Consider the following 20,757-nt stretch of genomic DNA (forward strand, 5'->3'; position numbering starts at 1 on the left):
GAGACTATAGGACGTAAACAGAACACTCGGGTTATATACGTTTTTATCATGTCATATCTTAAAATATTTCTTGTGACACGTGCATTTATATGGACGAAACAGGCTGCAAATGAATTTGCATGTTTTGCATAAGATCTCTGATTTTGAATTTGCCAAGTATGTTCAGAAAGTGAGAGAGAAATAGGACCTCCCTCCTGATCTGACATGTGGGGCTGCATGGGGCAATTCTAATGCTTTCTGCCTACAGACGTCTATGATTGAGAATAAGCCCAGCATGAATCCAATGTACGGGCGCCTCCACAGGACAGTTCTGGGTTGGGCCCTTCCTCTCACCTGGATATGAAAATAAGCCAGATGGGATTCCCTGCTCTGCCCCCAAAGATGTGTGTGATCCTGGGCAAGCTCCTTATCCCCGTTCAATAGATGAGGGAGCTGAGAGGCTAATACCATCCAGCTAGCTTCCCGCCTCAGGCATTGCAAAGCTCAAAGTTCTATACCAGTAGAAGCCTGGTGATTATTCAAAGCTGGACTCAAATCAATGATAGGTCTGGGTAAATGCCTGAACATCCATCCTTCCCATCCTGTACACAAAGGCCTGAATGAACATCGGCCAGCATTGCCTCTCCCTCTTCTGAAATCATTCATCTCTAGGACAGATGTGCAAGTGGAAGGGAAGGAGATGAGTTCACCCTCTCACCCTTGAATCAAAGGCCCTGCCAGCTGATTTATTCAGCCTTAGAAAGAGTCAGGGTTCTCTCAGTTGAAAATGTGCTGGGTACATATAAAATATATTCCAATGCAATCAATATTATCCCTTAAGCCTTTAATTAGCTTTCACTTCTCTTAAGAAGTAGACAAATGCAGGCAGGAGAGGGGAGAAAAAAAGGATTGACTTTTCTCATTTGATGCTAGCTGTCCAATACCATTCTAGACAATTGAGAATATATATCTTTTAGCTACAGCATGATTTCTGGGGTGGAGAGCAGCCTTTATCAAAAAAGGAAGAAAAAAAATCTTCCTTCAACATAATTGGTATTTTTGCTCAGAAAAAGCGAGATTGATTGAAAGCAGATTGCCTTTTTGCCCAAGGAGAGTTATTAGGTACATTATCATGGCAACCTTGGAGGACCCATATTGTTCCAATCTGTCCTATATCTGATTTGAAGATTTATGACTTCCTCCTTTTGTGCCAATAATCATTTCCCTCCATTTTGTTTTCCATACAGTGGAAGTTATCAAGAAGCCCACATATTGAACATGTTTGAATGCAGTTAGAGTTGATGGATGGGGAGAAGTCGCCTCTCTAACTCAGCATCTGCATTAGAAGATCTGCTCTCACCAGCCTACATCTGAGGAAGCACCAGGGGCCTGCAGGAGTACAAGGGATGGATGGCAAAAAGGGAAATTTATTTTCCAGAAACATTTGCAAGACTTTCGAAAATTCCAGGGACAGTAGTTTGGGGAAGGATGTTATTTCAGGGAGAAGAGAAGCAGAATTTCTTATGTCCTCCGTGATTGAAAATATAATTGAAAATATTCAAGACTGAGAGCAGGGCGTGTCCTCCTTGTACATAGAGTGATGGTTGTTCATGGTGCATGATTTGAAGAATGCCAAAGAGATTCTCATCCAAAACTGTCTCTGCCAGATTCCATGACACCTACAAATCTACCATGTGAGATTCGTACTTTGATAGCCCCGTGTTAGCTCAGCTCAGACACTAAATAACTGAATAGTCTTGGGCAAGATACCAATTCTGCATTTTACAACTATAAAGTCAGAGTCTCTGAGGGGCTGGTGCTAGTTCCTGATTCATGAGGTTATCTTGAGGATTTATTTAAATAGATAATACATGCGAAGAGCCTAGTAAAGGGCCTGGGCCATTGTAAGCATTATTAAATGGTGGGATTCATGTGATATCTATAAATCAGTAGGTAACAGATGTAAAGTGCTCTACGGCCCCTGGAATCTCACCTAATCCTAAACAACCCTATGCTCCTACGACCTATATCATTGCAGATAACCTCTCTTAACCTCAATTTCCGTAAGCCGCATGCCTGACATCCCACAGCAAGAAAGTGACTTGCCCAGGATGTGACCCAGGTCCCCGACTTTAATGCTTGTTCAGATGAAGGTGATAGAGGGCAGAGAGCAGAGGATGGAGTATTCCGGGTTCCGCTCTTTATGGCAGGCAGAGCTGGGCCAGCAGGATGCCCTCCTCATCACACAGTGGAGGGGATGATGGAGGGGTCCTCACTGGACCAGGAGAGAGACTTAACCGGGGACCGGGATGGACGAAGATCATTCTCACTTAAGACGTCACAGTGTTGGGGCACCTGAGTGGCTCAGTCAGTGAAGCGTCCAGCTTCAGTTCAGGTCATGATCTCATGGTTCATGGGTTCAAGCACCACATCAGGCTCTGTGCAGGTGCTCAGAGCCTGGAGCCTGGAGTCTGCTTTTGATTCTGTATCTCCCTCTCTCTACCCCTACCCTACTCGAGCTCTCTCTCTCTCTCTCTCTCTCTCTCTCTCAAAAATAAATAAACATTAAAAAAAAGTTTCTTTTTAAAAACATCACAGTATTGCAGCATCACTAGATACTGTGAGTGAAGGCAGAAACTCTAAATCAAGTTTTTAAACTTAAGCCACACAATTTGGCCAGTCAAGGGATGGCAAAGTGATGCAAATATCCATTTTAAACATTGTATGCTATGTCCGGCCCAGGACTGCCTCTCCAGTCCAAGGATCCTGAAGATACGGAAAACCTAAATGATCCATGTACAGTGGAGAATATTTAGGAAAGTTACACTATGAAGGTAACTAATGCTGTTCCCAATGTGGCTCTAGATTTGAACTTCTTCAGACTACTGATTAGTCTATCTTAATGTCAATCTTATCAGTCTTAATGACTGATATTTACAGGGCCTGGCCGCACGGTTTGTGAAGATGGCCAACAAGCTTAAATCAATAACGATTTCTGATCGGATAGGACTTTTGGGTTTTTAAAACTTTGTCAAGTTCTGTAAACAAATCTTTCTTGGGATAAACTAATGTTAATGGCTGGATCAAAAGATTCCTCTCAGATGCATGAAGAAGCATCTTAAATGCCAAAATAGTAGCAGATGGCATTCTGTGGAAAAGAGTTACTCATCCAGTATAAGCAAACAGGCCTGGTTTGGGGGCAGGGCTCCATAAACACAGGCTGGACTGATGTGTCATGAGCAAGTGTGGCATCAGTGGATGAGTGTGACAACCTTAAGAATAATGCTGGACTATTACAAACTCTATCAGGGCTCACCAGAAAATTGCCAAATGCTTGTTAAATGGGTATATCTTCACTAAACGACCATGAGTATGCCTCTCTCATCATTAAGCATCTCTGCCTCCAGAATGCAATCCCACACATTCTCCTCAATCACTCTCCTATCCTTCCTAGAGATGTCCAAGGGAAGCCAGGATGCCCCAGTTGAGTTGGAACCTGTTTCTGAGCTTAGTTCCACTGCGGCTTCTCAGCACGGACAACTTAGGGGAGGTGACCAAGGGCAGGAGGCATAAGAGGAGGATGCCGAGGGAGCCCCCAAACTTTTCAAGGCTCCAGTGAATGAGGCCTTCAGAGACTCGCTGAGGCTGAAGTTAGCTAATGAAAACTAAAATCTACACATTTTGAAGATTCAGGTAGTGTTTCTTAGAGCCTGAAAAGTAATGGGCTCCACTCCACAGTCTCATGTTTATCTTAGTATGAGAATAGCCCCTGGTGAATGTTCAGTCTAGTACCTGCTATTTGGATGTGGAAACTGAGGCCCAGAGATTCAGTACAAGGTGAATGGCAGAGCATGAGCAGTCCTACCCTGTTGGTTTGGTGCCTTCTAGATAGAGGGAGGGCTGATGCCGCTGGGCTGGGAGTCAGGAGACTGGGGCCAGTCACTACAAAATGAAGGAGCCCAGACTGACTGGGCTGTTCCCACCGACACTGATGGATCCCCCCACAGAGTTCTAGCTCTCTGCCCTTCTAGTCCAGGCCACCATCACATCTCGTCTAGACGTAGGCAGTACTTCCTAATTCAGTTCCCTGTTCACCCTCCACACCGCGCCCCCCCCCCCCAAAACAGCTAAAGAGCAAGGACTGAGGCAAATCTGCCTGCATCAGGTCCCCCCTGGGGGCAGGGAGGTCTCACATCGCTCTTTAGCAGAGCCTCATTCTAGGAAGACAATGTAAAATGCACAGCTCTGGGCTGTTTATTTTTAAAGATACTATATCCATTTTTACTGGAACAAGTATAAAGAACTTAAAAAACCCATAGCTATCCTGTCACAATAAATCACACAGAGTAAATTGAAAATCCTATACAGCTTTCCCTGAATACATTGTGCTCACTTTGTCAGAGAGGTAGATGAAATGTGGCATATATTGATCTAGATGTCTCTGTAAAACTATAATATTTATATCAAATACATATGCTAGAATCTCTTCTGTCTTTCTGCTGAGACTTCTAATCATGCTCTTTCCATCCAACCTCCCCCAACCTCCTCCTGCCCCCCGCCCATACCCCAATGGTAGCCACTGGCTTGTGGGAATGAATTTTAAGAAGGACTTGTCAGGGAAATTCATCAGCATTTTATCACATAGAAAGCAGGCTGGGGGCAGCAAGAGACCCCACAACCCAAAGCACACAGTGGTCAGTACTAAAATTTAAAGTTATCCCTCCAAGGTTGAATTTGAACCATTCAGTGTCCACAGAATTATCTCTCCAAGAGTCTCACACAAGCTAAGGTTTAGGCAGATTCTGGGCTTGACCTTCTGTATCACCTGGTGGTGCTTTCTGTGACTGCTTTGTCCCACGGCTTCCCCTACTTTGGATCATGTCCTTCAGGACGACTGTTAACCAGGTTTTCCTGTGAAGTGCAGGACCCCACTGCCTAAAAGGAAGGAGACTAATCCAACTCCTGCCTTCCCACTTCTTCCTCTACTGACAGCCAGTCCCAAAGGAACTGACGTCCATGCAGGGCAGTTCACCTATGGCCAACAAAAGCTAGCTCCAGACTGTGCAGGTCCCATCCTTCTGATGAGGGAGCATAAGGCAAGCCACCCGACACCCTGCACGGCCCCCACACCCAGGTGGGATATGTGTGATATTCCTTAGGCACTTCTGCCTGCCCAAGAACAAAGGAAAGGACAGAAAACAAATGGTTACATTGACAGAGTCTCTATCAGTTTACAAATATCTTAGTAAAATTACCAGAAAGGGGCAATCTTATCAATAGCCTAATTTCTGGGAACTCCTACTATCTTAATGATGTTTTGCTAGAGGGGAAAAAAAAAAAAAACTTACCTTAGTTTGACAAAACTAGGCCCTCAGTAATCTGTGAGTTTTAGCATATGGAAATCCCTTTAAGAAACTTCCTCTTGACTTCACCTCCCCCAACTCCATAGTATATATAACCAGTCACTCCTCACAAGCCCAGTGCAACTCTTTCTGCACACAGGTCCTGTCCCCACGCTTTAATAAAATCAACTTTTTTGCACCAAAGATGTCTCAAGAATTCTTTCCTGGTCATCAGCTCTGAACCCCCATCACTCCAAAACCCATCACTTCCATTCCACCTAGGGACCCATCACTTCCATTCCACCTAGGGACCTGGCTCAGGACCTCCAAAGCTTGCTAGACTTTCCAGAACTATCTACTGACCAATGGACTGATTGGTAAGGTGTGCCTGTCTTGGACACCTGATGCCATTGTAAGTGTAGAAGAAACATAACCATTAGTTAACTGCAAGATTGTCAGATCATTGGCTGATTCTGCTACCCCAGATCTGTTTCGAGTTTGTGAGAGAACAGTACATGTAAGGAGGGCAAAAATGAAATCAAAACAACTGTGAGTGTGTTTTGAGGCCATAATCCCAAACGCTGGCTTTAGCCATTTCTGGTTAGAACAAATGAAAAAGCAAAACAAGCAAACAAAAAGCCCAAGGAGGTTTGGAGATAAGACTTCCTACCCAGGGCCACAGCTAGTACTTGGCTAATTACAAAGAAAGGAAATGCCTTCTCCCTCCTAGTGAGGAAGAGAATAAAGTAATCATCTTATCCAGCTGTCAATAGAGCTATTCTGGAAGACACAGGCTGTTTTGCAGTTTCCCTAAAAAGGGGCAGAAGGCTGAGCAAATAGATCCCAACAGCGCAGCAAAGGCACCTCTATAAAACAGAGCCGCAAGGTCACAGGACAGACTATTGGGAATGCCAACAGTGAATACTGAGATGTCCTGACCAGAACAGAATTTTCTGCACAAAGTAGGTGCATCTGATCATATGCAGATGGTCAGGACCTAAACAACGCCAGAGGGGTCTATATCTATACCTCCACCATCCTAGATCACAATTAATCTCCATAATTAGACCATGCCCAAGGAATGATCAAATATCTTTTGTAGCTTGTTGCCTAAAGGAAGCCTCAGTCCACGTCTTGAAAATAAATTCTGAGAACCTCAGAAGGCATTGGTTGTACTGACATGTGCAGCCCACACCCTCTCTTCTGTCAATGGCACCTCATTTTTAATTTGGGGAACCAGTCATCCCCAATGAGACATAGTGTTGGGAACTTTAATCAAGTTTCCCTGCCGGAACTAAGCCAATCAATACTTCTCAGCCTTGAATGGAGTGACACTAAGTTCACAGTGGGATCCATCCTCTTGCAAAACCCTATAATGACTATCCCTGAGTTTCTGCTTGCTGGGTCCCAGAGCTGCTTGCCTGGCTCAACTCTGTCCTTTCTGGGATCTTGCTCTTCAATTTTTCTCTGAATTCTATAAGGTACTCTAACCTTCCAAAAAAATTCCTCTCCTGCTTAAGTTAGCAAGAACCAGTTTCTGTTGCCTATAATCAAAGAGCCCCTAACTGGAAGAGTTGTTTACCTTAACCTTAATTTCCCACTTAATTTTCACAACAACCCAGTATGCTGGTATTGTTTGGATTTCTTTCTCTCCCCACCCTTCTTTCCTTCCTTCCCCCAAGAGGAATTATACACCGATCTTAAGTAAGCAATTCCATAACTGCCTGACTCTCTCACAAATTACACTGTGTCTCTTCCCAATACCCTTGCCCTTCCACATTTTATTCATCCCCTTACTGCAGACTTGGTAGGCTTTGGCCATTTTCAAGCAAGTCAATCTTCCTTTGACCTGGTTCTTCCAATCTTAAGAGAAATCAGGGCACTGAATAGCACTTTCTTCTATGCACATCAAAGTAGATTTGCCTGTCTCTACTTGGTAATGCTGCTTCTGAATAAGAGGCACCAAGAGAAGAGAAGACTAAGGCCAAGGTCAACCATACCCTTTGGGGATGAAGGCGGAATGGGGGGATAATGAGTCCAAGCACAGAAATGGCTCTTACTTTTGCCCTGGTAAAGGGGAGGTCTGTTAGCTTTGATGTGCAAAGCGAGCCCCACCTCCCTGCTAACACTCCGGGTAAATCATGCATCATGGCCCCAGAGCATATGTTGTTGGGACTACCTTCCCATAATGACAATCAAGTTGACACATCCTGGCCTTGTTCCCCAGCCACACCCAAGGGTGTTGTCCCTGCTAGCATATGCTGCTAGCTATCCAATCCCCTCTGAGTAGATCCAGCACACTTGCAAAGGCCTCAACTGGCCTCCAGCATCTGTTACACAGGTAAGAACTGGGAGGAGTTTACAGGTGTCAGGGTCAGCTGAGACATAATACACCACAGGGGCACTCAGGGTAGCGTCAGCAGCTCCCCCACCTTCCCAAGTCTCTCCATATCCCTCTTTTACTGGGCCCATCATTAAAACCATAGGTTTTTAGGTGCACAAGTCACCCCGCTATTACCTTTGCCCAAAACCGCTCCAAAGGGTACATTTTAACAATATGAATTATCCAATGCTTTTGGAAGCACTCCCTCTGAAATGTTTGCAGTCTTTACGATTTTATTGAACAAAATTCCTGCCAAAGAGCATTTCACTGGGATGATTCCCCTACATAATCAAGCCTCTATTTAGCTACCACTTGTTCCTTGGATGGTTCTGATTGGTCAAAGTCTCAGGTAAGCTCCAGGAGAGCAAGAACCACATTTTCTTGCTCATTCTTTAGCCACAGCACTTAGCGCAGTGACTGGAACATAGCAGGGGGTCACATACTTGTTAGCTGAGCAAACATGCTGGGATGGCAACTTTCCTAAATCTGTTCTATATCCTAGCCAGCATTTGCCTTTGAGTTCAGTGGCTAAGGTTGCAAAGCCTCGCCAGAGATGGGCATGAATCTACCTCCGAACTGCCTCTATGTCCCCTAGTTAAGAAGGGATAGAAAGGGGGGATGAGATTGCTTTTACTGACAACTCGTACCACATCTGGAGCAGTCCCCATGGTTCCGGGGTGGGAACAGATCATTGTCATGCAACACTTGTACTAGATGTGGGAGCCCAAACCCTGAGAGACACAGAATCAGGTTTTCATGAGTTTCACATTACAACAGCCTGTAAGTTTACTAGAAGGAGACACTGGGCTTGGACAGCTAGAGAGTTTCCTGGTTTATTTTCAGTGTATGATGGCAGCAGCAGTGGGCCACACCCAAGTCTACTAGGAACCACTTTGTGTGGCTCTGGAAAGGCTTCCAACACAAGAAATGACATAGCAGGAAGACAGAAAACACGGTGAAACTTACTCTCGGATGGTGGTGTTTGTTGTTTAGATTTGGAAACTACCCAGGGAGGATTCACCCAATCAAACATGAGGCTGAGCAGAAAGATTCTTTAGGGATTATAATTAGAAAAGTCATATTCAAAATTCTTTCTTTTTTTTTTATGGAGGAAAGACTATCTGAGAGCAAAAGTCTAGGTTTGAATATGACTTTTTTTTTTTTTTTAGGTACACAGTTCATCTCCCACCTACATTTCTATTCTTGTTTTCAGAACAATAGCTGGAACATTTTGAAAAGTGTGTGGAAAGGAAGAGAGACAGCAAGAAAGTGGAGGGGGGAGGGTGGGGCAAGCCTTCACTCCATTAGGTATTATCAGGAAATTGATTTAATATGCATCCAAGTCTCTTTAAATAGAGCTTCAAGTTTGAAAGGGGCTGAAGATGTGGCTTACAAGAATCCAAAGCAGATGCAAAGAAAGAAGCGCCCACATCCACACCCACCAAGACCCCTCTCATCAGAAAGGAATACCTAGCATGTTACATTATACAGTACAGCATCTAATGACACTTGCTTTCGGTATCTGCCCCTCGGTTCTGAATTTCAGAAGTAGTAAAGGGGTCATTTTTCCAAAGTATTAGGGCAATCTCAATTCTTTTTTCCTCCCCCAAAAGTTTAATGTTAATCAAAGCAGAATGTCTAATCAGTCCAAGATGGTCTGTCAACTTGAATTATCTGTTTGTCTTCCTATTTACTGTATCTGTCTGTCTACAGTTCTTCCTATCTTTGTGAAGATCAGTTATTGGGGCCTGTGTTTCCTTCTGACTAGAATGGCTACCAGATGATCCTTCCTGGTGATATGTTGATGATTTGCTAATTTATGGCTTTTAAAATCTAGGAATCTGAAAACATTGCTGGGAGTTCAGGCTGGGAATCACATGGGCCATGCAAGGAGAGGACTGAATGGCTTCCCTGTCAAAGGACAGACGTTTGTGTGAAATGCAAAGCCTCAGTCACATTTCAACCAGAGTGATGTCTGTGATCTAGAAATCATAAATGGCACCTTATAGGAAACACTCTCTCCAGGAGTAACCCCCCACCCGCCACGTCAGGCTTTGCAGAAGCAAGAGTGAGTGTTGTCCAAGCTGTACGTAGACGGGAAAGGAAAGGAGGCCCATGGTACTTGGCCCAAGACAATACCACACGAATTAACCCCACATCCTATTCCCAAGTGCTGGAGTCAGCCCTTATCAGAAAAAGTACACATGGAAATGTTATTATAGGAAGACGGTCACCTCTGGGAACCAAGAGGAGAGGCTTAAATAAGCTCTGATTTTGAACTCCCCAGCCACTTTAGTGGCCAAATAATATTAATGCATAGCTCAAGAGAGATGTGGCATATTTGGAAATCTTCATGGGTTTGAAGAAGTTCATTTATACCCAGTGCCTGTGTGTAGCAAGCACTCAATAATCACACGTGGAATGGACGGTGAAGGCATGATTCACGCTAGTTCCCCTAGGCTAGGGTTGGGGGGATGGCTATGGGGTAGACCGAGTGAGTCTTTATAAAGAAATATGCTTGACCTTTGAACAACATGGGGGTCAAGGCACCGACCCCTGTGAAGTCAAAACTCCACATGTAACTTTTGACGCCCCAAAAACTTGACTACTAATAGCCTATCATTGACTGGAAGCCTTACCAATAACATAAACAGTCGATTGACACCTATTTTATGTGTTACATATGGCACAGACTGTATTCTTACCATAAAGCAAGCTGGAGAAAAGGAAATGTTAAGAAAATCCTAAGGCAGAGAAAACACATTTACAGTTCTGTACTGTATTTATCTCAAACAATCCGCGTGTAAGTGGACCTGTGCGGTTCAAGCCCATGTTGATCAAGGGTCACCGGTAACGCCTGTTTGGGCACAGCAGATCGTTTAAGATTCTAATTCTTTGAAAAAACAAAAATTGGTCTAGAACCACAGCAGGCAAAGGTTGAGTGTGGTGGAGAAAATGGAGCGGAATTTCAAGACAGCCAGGCAGGAGGGAATAGAAAGTGGTCTCATAAAGGAACAAAGGCCACAGAGAGAGATGGATGAGGAGACCATTTCTGATATGAGGAGACACAGAATTTAATAAGAACCCGCTAATAAGGAACCAGGGAAGATACGCAGGGTACCCTCTCCTGGTAAGTCTGTGGAGAGTATACTATACAGGAGAAATAGAGCCTGAAAGGAAAATAAGATTTTAAGACTTACTCCCATGGTTGTAGGACCACGGTAGTAGGACCAAAGACCAATGGTTGTAAGCGGAGTCCGCGTGATATGAATTTTAAAACTAGGGTGTTGACTCCTCTCAGCCTAGGAGTAACAAAAGCTGGGGTGCACAGCCACGGAACAGGCTGTGACATCCCCTCCTCTGAAAGGTCACCTCCCAGGACCTCTGTACAGTAAGTCACCCCTGTTTTGCTCTATAATAGGATCTTAGTCTTTTTCATGTTCATTTTTGCCACATGTATGAACATTTGTACTTGGTATTTTCTTCAGTCATAGCCTTGCTCATTGCCTGTAACCTCCTGGCGACTGTAATGTCCTTGAGGACAAGTCCCACGGGTCGCTTGCTCACCACCTCCTTGGCATCCAACACAACCCTCATTGTGCCAGGCACAGAGGCGCTCAGTGAACATCCGTGGACTGAAAATGAGCAAGTGGAAATGATAACAGGAATGGAGAGTGAGGCAGGAAACTAACTGTGCTCTAATATTTCTTAGCTCTTGAAATTCTTGTCTAAATTATTGAAAACTCTTTAAAATATAACCACCACATTAAAGAACATAATAAAGTACTCTGTTTTCATTTTTAAATGGAAAAGCATGATACATTCTGCCAACCTCTATGGCTTTAGGGCTCCCTTTTACAATCCTGAGGCCATGTTGAAGGCAGACTGCCTTACTCCCCCCAGGAAGACCCAGCCTCCTGAGGGTAACACTTCCACCTACAGCTCTGCAATAAACCTAGAGACTGGATCTTGCAGAGGACTTTCGGGGCAGGCGGGAGGGAGGGAGGTCCTGCTACTCTAATTTTCACTGACAGTTAAGAACCCACCACCAAAGAAGTTCTCTCAACCAAAGGAAGCAGGTGGATATGTCTGCCAGGGCAGGGAATGCTCTTCTTAAGATGCCATGCAGGTAGACTCTGCCTAGGAGGGTGTCTGCATCTGGCAGATCACTACAATCTGCCATGGCTGGTAACCTAGGAAGTGAGCTCCCCCAGGAAGAGGTTGAAAGTGTTGAGACCCACAAATAAGGCACAATTTTGATCAATGATCCGTCTGTCTATCCTTGAGAGCCCCTCATTGATACAAGTGTACAAGAGGTAAATACATTCCTAGTCTAACCAAATGAGAAAAATCAAGGAAGAGACGGTTCAGTCCCCTCCCCACCTTTTTGTCCTTGGGGTGGGGCGAGGATCCTTAGAGGCAGTAGGTGAGCAGAAGGAAAACACAGGACCACAGTGATACTCGTGCATTTCTCTTCCTTTCCATCATGTGCACGGTGTTGTGGCCCTACTTATGGGTAGAGGTGGAAGAACAACCATAGGATCATGAGGTCAGAACAAAAAGGGGTCTCAGGAGATGATCTTCAGAGGCAGCACGGCCCAGTGAAGCAGACTGCCCCTTGGTTCAAACCCTAGATGCACCCTTTGTTAGCTGTGTGACATCAGGCAAGTCACATAACCTCTCTGTTCCTCAGTTTCCTCGCCCACTGCAAATGGAGATGGTAATACTTCCCTTTGGTGGTTGCTGTGAGAATTAAGCGATATGCAAGTCTGTAGGTAGTCTTACTGTCAGAGAAGGCAGTCTTAGGGCTCTGGGCTATAACGAGTCACTTCTCATCTACAAGTGCCCCCAAAAGCTTGTGACCCAAGCTTTGTCTATATAAAGAAGAGTTCTAAGAGAAGCCACAGTATTTAAGTTTCACAAACAACTTTCCTGAATTGAAATTAGAGCTAGCTTAGTCTGTGACAATGGTTCCCTCAACCAGAAGAGAGGCCTAGCCTCCTCATTCAGCCACAGAACCTCTCCTTCAAGAAGACTTCATTCACCTCCCTGGTCCCCTGTGCCTTCTCCTTGTCGTCTATTATACCTTGTCCTCTCTGTGTGTCCTCTCAGCATTTGGCTACAGAAGTCAGTAGAATAATCCAAAGCTATCCCATTCTTCCTTGTCCCAAACACCTGGCCTAGGACTGCCTCAGTTGGGGGCCCCAGAAGCCCATCATGGGAAACACAAGGTCTGGATGGCTCCCTGGCCCGGCCACCTCTAACAAGGGGGTTACAACAGATGGATTCCTCTCTGTGGCTGATTATTTTCCATGGCCCTTGGCCATGTGACCTCAGACCATGATCTTGTCCGTTCTCATAAACTAACCAGGAGTGGCTGAGTCACACGCAGAGAGGAAATCTCAGGGGGGAACGGCAAGGGCCGTGGGAGGAAGGAGAGCAAGCTGGGACCCAAAGGCCATGGGAGCCTCACCCCGCTGCTCCCCCACCTCTGAGCAGCTTTGGCCTTACATGAAGGGAAGGAGGAGGCATCGGCCCCGGGGGTCAGCTGGGCCGTAGGCAGGTTACCCTTTTGAATAAGACCTGGGGTCTCAGCCCGAGAGGACAATTGTCCCCAAGACCTCCAACCGACAGAGACTGCCTGCCGAGGCCACTCATTGAACCTCTGGTTATTGACACCCAATTCCTATTCTTAGGAGCCCTGATGCATCACAATAAGATAGAGAATAGCTGACATGTCCCCACATCTACTGCTGGCTCTGGATGTCCTGTGGGAGGTCAAGTGAGGAATACTGAAGCGAATGTTGGAGGAAGCCAGGCCAGGCCTTTGATCCCATGTTGACGGTGAGGACGTGCCGGGGATGCTATATGAAGTGTTCACATTATGTCAAACACATTGATCAAAACCGAAAATGAGGTGCCAACAAAACCTCCATGTTCTCCAATATCCTGAAATTGGGTGTTGCGTAAACAAAACCCTGAACTTCTCTGCCTAATGTGTGTGTGTGTGTGTGTGTTTACTTTAAATCATCTTTAGATTTCAAAGTTGTGTGTCTCCGAAGCTTTCAGGTCACAAGTTACCTTAAATTCTCTGACAAGTTAATGCATTGTTAGAGTCTTTCTGAGTAAGATATGCATGTGTAAACAAATCCCTTAACTATGTGTATGTTTTAATTACATTCTGGGCATTCACTTGATGAAATCCTGGGGAGAAGAGTGTACATACGTGTATCCATGAATACAGCACATGTATTTTTGCATACACAAAAACACAGGGCAAAGCACGCTATTTTAAGAGTCTGAGCTCTATCTTTCAACAAAGTTTAGCTGCTTTCCCTTTGCAAATGCATTTAATTTTATCTGGAAACTTTTTGACGTTAGAAATAGAACAACTGTAGTTTCTCATTATGTTTGCTGCCAGAATCCATGCTTGGTTGCTCAACTAAAGACCTTATATTGCTAATTACTACCACATGCCCATATCCCAAGCGAAAGAAAACTTATTGATTCTGACAGCCCATTCTCTCAACGCTGAATTCCAAATGAAAACTCAAATTTTGGCCAAACATAACATTTCATCAATCTTGTTCTACTGACTGGAAAAACAACATCAAACAAAGGGTGCTAATGGCCCTTTATTACCGTTCCTTTCCCAAGCTTATATTTTCTGATGAAAGATCTAAGTGACCAAAGGGCTTCTTTAAACTACTTAGTAATTAGCTTTTGAACCAGGAAACAATGCGTAAAGTAAAGTGAACGGTCCCAGTGTTGATGACAGGACCGACTCTCTGTCCTCAGGGTCGGGGGACATCAGAGACCGAAAGAGAACATTAAAAGCAAAGTGTGTATTTTCCTAAAGGGAGAAGAAAAAAAAGAGACAGAGAAAACACCAGGCTAAAAGCCGGTGGTAAAAGATGACAGAGATGGAGACAGAACAAAAGCTGCGGGGAGTCTGTGATCTGAAGTCATCAGCGCTCGGGGGTTTGAGTGGAGGTGCCAGGGCAAAAAGATGATGGGATCAGACCAGGGGTGGGTGAGTGACTGCTGGTCTCAGTCCTCATCTGGGTTGCCCACCAACAAAAGCCACCCGCCACCAGGCCCACCCGCACTGGACTAGGGAAACTAGAGGAAAAAAAAATTTTACCTGGAGGGAGAGTCAGGAAGTATTTTCAGCATAGACTTGGGGGCAATTGACTTTATTGGCTTCTTCGGGGGCAGTGACAAGGAAATGCTGGCCGAGGCAATGGGGTGGGAGGAATAAAGAGAGCCCATGGCCTCAGAATGCCTTCTGCTTTATGGAGACCTGTTCACACCTTAAAGGCAAAATGGACAGAGGAGCTGTTTTTCTCTTGGCAATGGAATAAATGACCAATGGGAATCTCTGGACTTATCTGGCCTTTTGGATCCAACCAATGGCCCAGAAATCAGAACAGCTTGGTTCTAATCTCATCCAGGGTTGTTAAGATAATAGGGAGAGGAGGGCTCCATTAGAGGAAAGGTGGAGGAACGTGCTGCCTCTACAGACGAGACGCCAACTGGCCTCCTCTCGCTCACTGTCCTTTGTTCCTTTGAAAGGAAACTGGTGTCCTGTGGGCAGTTCAAGAAAATGAGTCTTTTTATTTTCCACCTCTTCATTTTCTGAAGGAAGGACAGGACACCTGAGCTCAGGATGCACTGGAATCACCGACAGGAGATGAGGTTTGCTCCATCCAACATGATTACTGGGCCCAGAGGAGATGGGGGTGGAGGATGGGGAAGGGCAATGCTATAGTTTTATTTTCTCTTAAAAAGCAAAATAGGCTATTCAAGAGTTCACCTGAAAATGTACTGGGGGAGGGGGACCTAGTTATGTGATAGGAGCTTCTATGACCAGGAAGGGGCCTGAGTGATGAAAATATTCTCATCTTCATCTGCATGGTAATTACTGGGTGTGTACATAGGTACAAATCCCTTGAGCTGTACTTTAAAGCTATATACCTCTTACTTTGTGGACATTAAAACAAAAACCCAGAAACAACAAAAACAAGGCTGAGTGCCCAAGAAAAAGTTAAAAAAAAAAAAAGTAAAGAATGGTTGCCACCAGCCCCGCCTCTCTGGAGGCCTTCTCCTCCCAAGACAGTGCTCTGGCAGATGACAGAGAGGGTAAGGCCCTGCCATTTACTTAGGAGTCAAATTTCAGGTTGATAACGAACCCAGACACTGGTATTGATATCAATAAAATGATCTGAACACAAACTGAAATAGTCCCCAAGAAGAAAGCATTGATGTATGGGAAGTCAAACAAAAGACCATCAGGAATAGCATGTGGTACCCTAACATACCATAAATGTAATATGTCTTGCCCAGAAGGAATTTCAGCTGAGTAATGAGTCCCTTTGAGGACACGTTCGGTGCCTCCTGGCTAAAGAGAATTGGCTTCCTGGCTGCCACGATGCCTTTACAGCAGGCAAGGTGACCTTTTTCTTGCCCTCCCTAAGACTTCCCTGCTGGAGTATGATCCCATGTTATTGCTGCACGAAAACAACCCCATAGTATGGCATCACCTTAGTCTGGGGCACCAGAATGTAATCACTAAGCCAGTTGAATGAGCTTGGTTTACTTGGTAGGGATTAGAACAGAAGATACAGGCCCAGTTACCTACAACCCGTTCCAGGAGAAACACAGTGGGTCTCTCAGAAAGACGGGTGGGGAAGAAAGGCACGAACGGGTGGGCACAGGTCTGGATAGTCAGTCCACAGGTGACGTCACACCCCACACAGAATGTGGCCCTTCCCTCACAGAAGCACCTGGGTAGGAGGAGGGAGGGGCGGGATTCAGGTGTCACCGCCATAGGGCCTCTTGAAAGTCACTCAACCACATCTTTTCTGATGTAACTGACTTACTTTCTGCCTCCATGTTTGTTAAAAGTCCCGCCGAATTTATTCCGATTCAGGATGAGAGCAGCAATTTCGGGCACGTAGCGGGCAAACATTGCCTACATGCATGAAACAAAGAAACAAGAGCCAAAAAAAAAAATGGCATGCAGAGAGGATTCTACCGCAGCAGAGGCAGCAAAACCTCTTGGCATACTTACTTTCTTCCACTAACCGCACTATAGGAGCCCCCGTATTTCTTGCGGTTTCCTATTAATTCTATGATTTCAGGGACGTAGCTGGCAAACATGGCCTGAGGAGAAGACAGGAGACAGAAGAGAGACTGAAAAGACAGGCCAAAGAAAGGGGGTGACCTTTTCAGAGGGGGTGGGGGGGGTCGGAACACTAAGATCCGAAAACACAAAGGGGTTAGAACTGCAAAGGTATATACCACTGTGGTGGGTTGTAAAAATAAAGGCACAAAAAGGGCAAGCTCCTGAAAATACACAGGACAAAACAAACATTAACCAACTCGGACAACTAAAAAAAAAAAAACAAAACAAAACAAAAATAAAAAAATCGCAGTCGAGAAAAATACAAAAGAGACAGGAATAAATAAGTTGACATCTAGCACTTCTTGCTAAAGGAAAGTCAGTAAAGGGGGTGCATGCTGGTGAAATCACACACACACACACACACACACACACGCACACACACACACACAACTGCAAGAGAAGACTTTCTTTCTAGCTAAAATTCACAGGAGAATCGATGCCTTTATGAGTGATGAAAGACAATAAACATCAAAAGAAGATTAAAATAATATAAACTTATCCAGTAAAAAAAAAAAATCACTAAAAAGCACAAAAGGTAAATTTAGGAAATCATGTGGGGGGGTGGAGAAGAAAGGAGAAACACAAAACTGCCATGTTTTGCCCAACAAACATTGTGCTTGTGGCTGGATAAGTGGGCCTCATTACCTACAGGGACCTCCCTGATGCTGAGGAAATGCTTGTGTTAGCTTACACACGCACATGTACATTTAATATACATTTTTAAAATGTATATATGTCGTATGCATACAGAACAGAGAGATGTATATGCATAGTACAAATGTATGTGCCGTGGACACATGTGAAAGCTGTGTGTGAAGTAGGATTCTAATCACTTACCACATAACAGTGCAAACATCTAAACTTCACCTAAGTTACTTTGAAAGACAAAAATGCAGCAACCCCCAATATGCTGCCAGAAATCCCCCTTTCAAAAATTACATCCTAACTGACTGTTATGACCTGCAAAGACCAGAAAAGCAAAGAGCAGAACCTTCTGACTTACAAAGGGGGAGGGAAAATATCCCATGTGTCGCTGCATAATGGAGTTGGTTGGTTCTTTACAAAACCACCCTCGGCTCACCTAATGATGTCCACCTGCATAAGACCAGTAGGCTTTGCATCCTCTGCCGGGACCCTACTCTCTGGGGCAGGCCCCGGCCACAGTGTTTGTTGGAAGTTAGGAGAGGATCGTGAAGGATGTGGGGGAGCTCTTGAAACCGCAAACTGTCTACCGAGTATCTATAGCATCTACTGGGTCAGGTGACAGCAACTGTCCTTGCAGAGGGTATCAGCTACTGAATCATATTACTAAAGAACAGACACTCTCACTTAATAAGTGAGCATCACTTTCTTAAGACAATTAGGTTTCCTCCTGGTGAAAAGGCTGACCCTGACAAGGGCAGTGTGCCTGGGTCTCTGGGGAACAAGTCTCATATACCAAAGAAATATGCAGTAAAGCCACCATTGCATTTGGATGTACTCGGTCTGATTGTAACACTAAGGCAATCACTTGCTTGCAATGAAGAAACAGAGTCAAAATACAAAGCTTTAAAGAAATGGATAATGGAAAATATTAATGACCATAAAAATCAACATCATAATAAAGAGCTTTTACCAGTCCCCCGAGGATGAAGAAGACCATGAAGAGGCGCCCAAGTGTGGTTTTTGCGTAAACATCCCCATAGCCAACAGTGGACATTGTGACCATGAGTAAATAGACGCATTCCCAATACGTAAGAGCCTGGTTGTTTTGGAAATTTTCCCATGGGTCCCCTGAATTCTCCACCTAAAGCAAGGGGACAGGGAAGAAAAAGGATGACATTATATACATATGATAAACCAGGGACACAAAAACTCCATCGGGCTGCTTCCGGATACACGGCCACCTCAACACAAGGTGTCTGCTGCCCGGGTAAGTTCTGTAGTGATGACTCAGAATCCAGCTTCCCATCCCCCTACTGCCCCACTCCCCCACCCCAGACAGGTAACAGAGAAAGTGGAGAGGCTGTAACAGAAACATATCTTCCTAGCTGATTGGGACAAAGAGGGGAAGAAACAAAGGTAAATATCCCTAGGTTTTCTTCTCATTGTTAAAGATTTGAAGCCAGCTGAATTTTAAGGCATTGCCCCTGGCTACGTTTTACAGTATCCTCTTCAAGGGAAGAGCCAGAGAGCCCTGCCCTGACCTTTCTCTGTGAGTTCCTGCTCAGTCTCGGAGGGCCTGGCTCATGCACTCCCAAAGAAATTCTAAACTCTCCCACAAAGGGCCTCGTCCTTTCATCATTCTGACCAAGGCGATTGCCCGGTGGGCCTCCCTCATGCAGATCTTACACCCGGACCCCAAACAGCATCTCTCGGAGTCTGACTTCGCTCTCCTGACTTTGCAGAATGTCAGGGATGGCTCTACCCTGCAAACGGCAGGAATTTCCCTGAGAGCACGAAAATCGAGCTCATGAGAACAATTTGCTTTTGTGCAACTCGTCAGACCAAGGGTCAGCAAGCTTTTTCCGTAAAGCAAAAGATAGTAAACATTTTCAGTTCTGCGCAACACAGTTTGTGATCTCTGTAGCAACAACTCAACTCTGCAGAAGGTGAATCAGCCAGAAGCAATACTTACACTAAAGGGGCGTGGATGAATTGGGAGCCCTTTGGCCCCAGGGGTGCAGGCTGCCCATCTCTGCTTTAGACTTTACAAAACACTTCCCATCGAATTTGATCCACCAACAAGTTGTGAGGTAGGCAAGAGAGATAATTCGGGAGAGAAGGAGATGGGTGGGCTGGGCCTCCAGGTCTACCCCAGATCCCAACCCTGCAATAAACCGTGCCAGTGTTCTACCAGCACAGCCCCTGTGGGCAGTGAGCCTCCAGGCCTCCAATCCCCCAGGCCTCCCGCTCTTCCTCTGCAGAAAGGGTCCAGAACTTAGCCTCTTTCACACATGACTTCTTGATCCCAACGTGCCATTTTCGTGGAGGTTTCCTGGTGAAGCAGAAGCGACTTCACAAGATAGTAAGGTGAGTTCACTGGCCTACCAAAGACCACATTTGTGATTGGGGTGATTACCTACTAAGAGTGATTTCAGCCAAGAATTCCATCAACACAAAGGGGTGGGTGGGGAGCCATCAGATCTAGTAGTCGAGTGAGAGCCCCGGCTTCCATGCCAGGCTGCCTTCCTCTGCATGGTAATTATATAAACCCCAGTGATGTTAGGTAACTAAATGCACCCTTCCCCTCACTTAACGCAGATAGAGGCTTTCCTCAGCAAGGGAAAGGCACTTTTACTCAAATCTTCAGAATTAGATGAGGCTCCTTCCAGTTTTAACAGTTTGTGTTTGTATGAAACATGCTTCCAACAAAAGCTGTGTTCCCTAAAAGCAGGAATAAAAGTCGGCCTCCAGGAGGTGAGAGTAGCTTGACTTAATAATATAAGCCTTTCAAAGAGTCATTAATTTAAAAGAATTAACATTTTTGAGATACAAAATAACTTGACAAGCAATCAGGCAAAAGAATCGAAGGTAGCTTTTTGTAAGGGGGAAGTGGAGGGAAATTAAGGGATCTGAATTTGTTGTTCATTAAGAGATGTGGGTCAAACTTTCAACCTTGTCACCAACAGTTTCAAGTGTTGGCTGAGGAAGCACTGCCATCTTGTGGCTGCCTGGAGTTACTGCAGACAGAATGAAAAATCCCCCAACCTGGTGAGCCGAAAAATACAGGTTAATGGAGCGAACATCATTCACCATTCGGAGTTAGTTTGGGGTATAGGGTTGGACACCCAGACAATTGTGCAGTTGCCTCTCCTTCTCTTACATTCTTCAGCTAGGCTGAAGTTTCTCTTAAGGGAGAAAAATTTCAGGTAATGAAATGACAC

The 20,757-nt window shown here is 45.0% G+C and overlaps 1 protein-coding gene across 35 annotated transcripts in view; it reads right to left on the reverse strand.

Annotated features, from left to right (window-relative positions):
* The window catches only part of KCNMA1 (potassium calcium-activated channel subfamily M alpha 1), a 733,580-nt gene that overhangs the window by 211,255 nt on the left and 501,568 nt on the right, over positions 1 to 20,757 (reverse strand). For 33 of the 35 annotated variants that reach the window (XM_043596657.1, XM_043596656.1, XM_043596650.1 and 30 more), the window contains 2 exons: positions 18,507 to 18,677; positions 16,778 to 16,869 (listed from right to left, as the gene is read on the reverse strand). In XM_043596657.1, coding sequence (XP_043452592.1) covers positions 16,778 to 16,869; positions 18,507 to 18,677 — 263 coding nt within the window. Of the gene's footprint in view, positions 1 to 16,586; positions 16,679 to 16,777; positions 16,870 to 18,506; positions 18,678 to 20,757 lie in introns of all 35 variants that reach the window. The other 2 variants (XM_043596637.1, XM_043596665.1) reach the window with 1 other exon arrangement.

The sequence above is a fragment of the Prionailurus bengalensis genome, chromosome D2, assembly GCF_016509475.1.
Source record: "Prionailurus bengalensis isolate Pbe53 chromosome D2, Fcat_Pben_1.1_paternal_pri, whole genome shotgun sequence".
Taxonomy (NCBI): domain Eukaryota; kingdom Metazoa; phylum Chordata; class Mammalia; order Carnivora; family Felidae; genus Prionailurus; species Prionailurus bengalensis.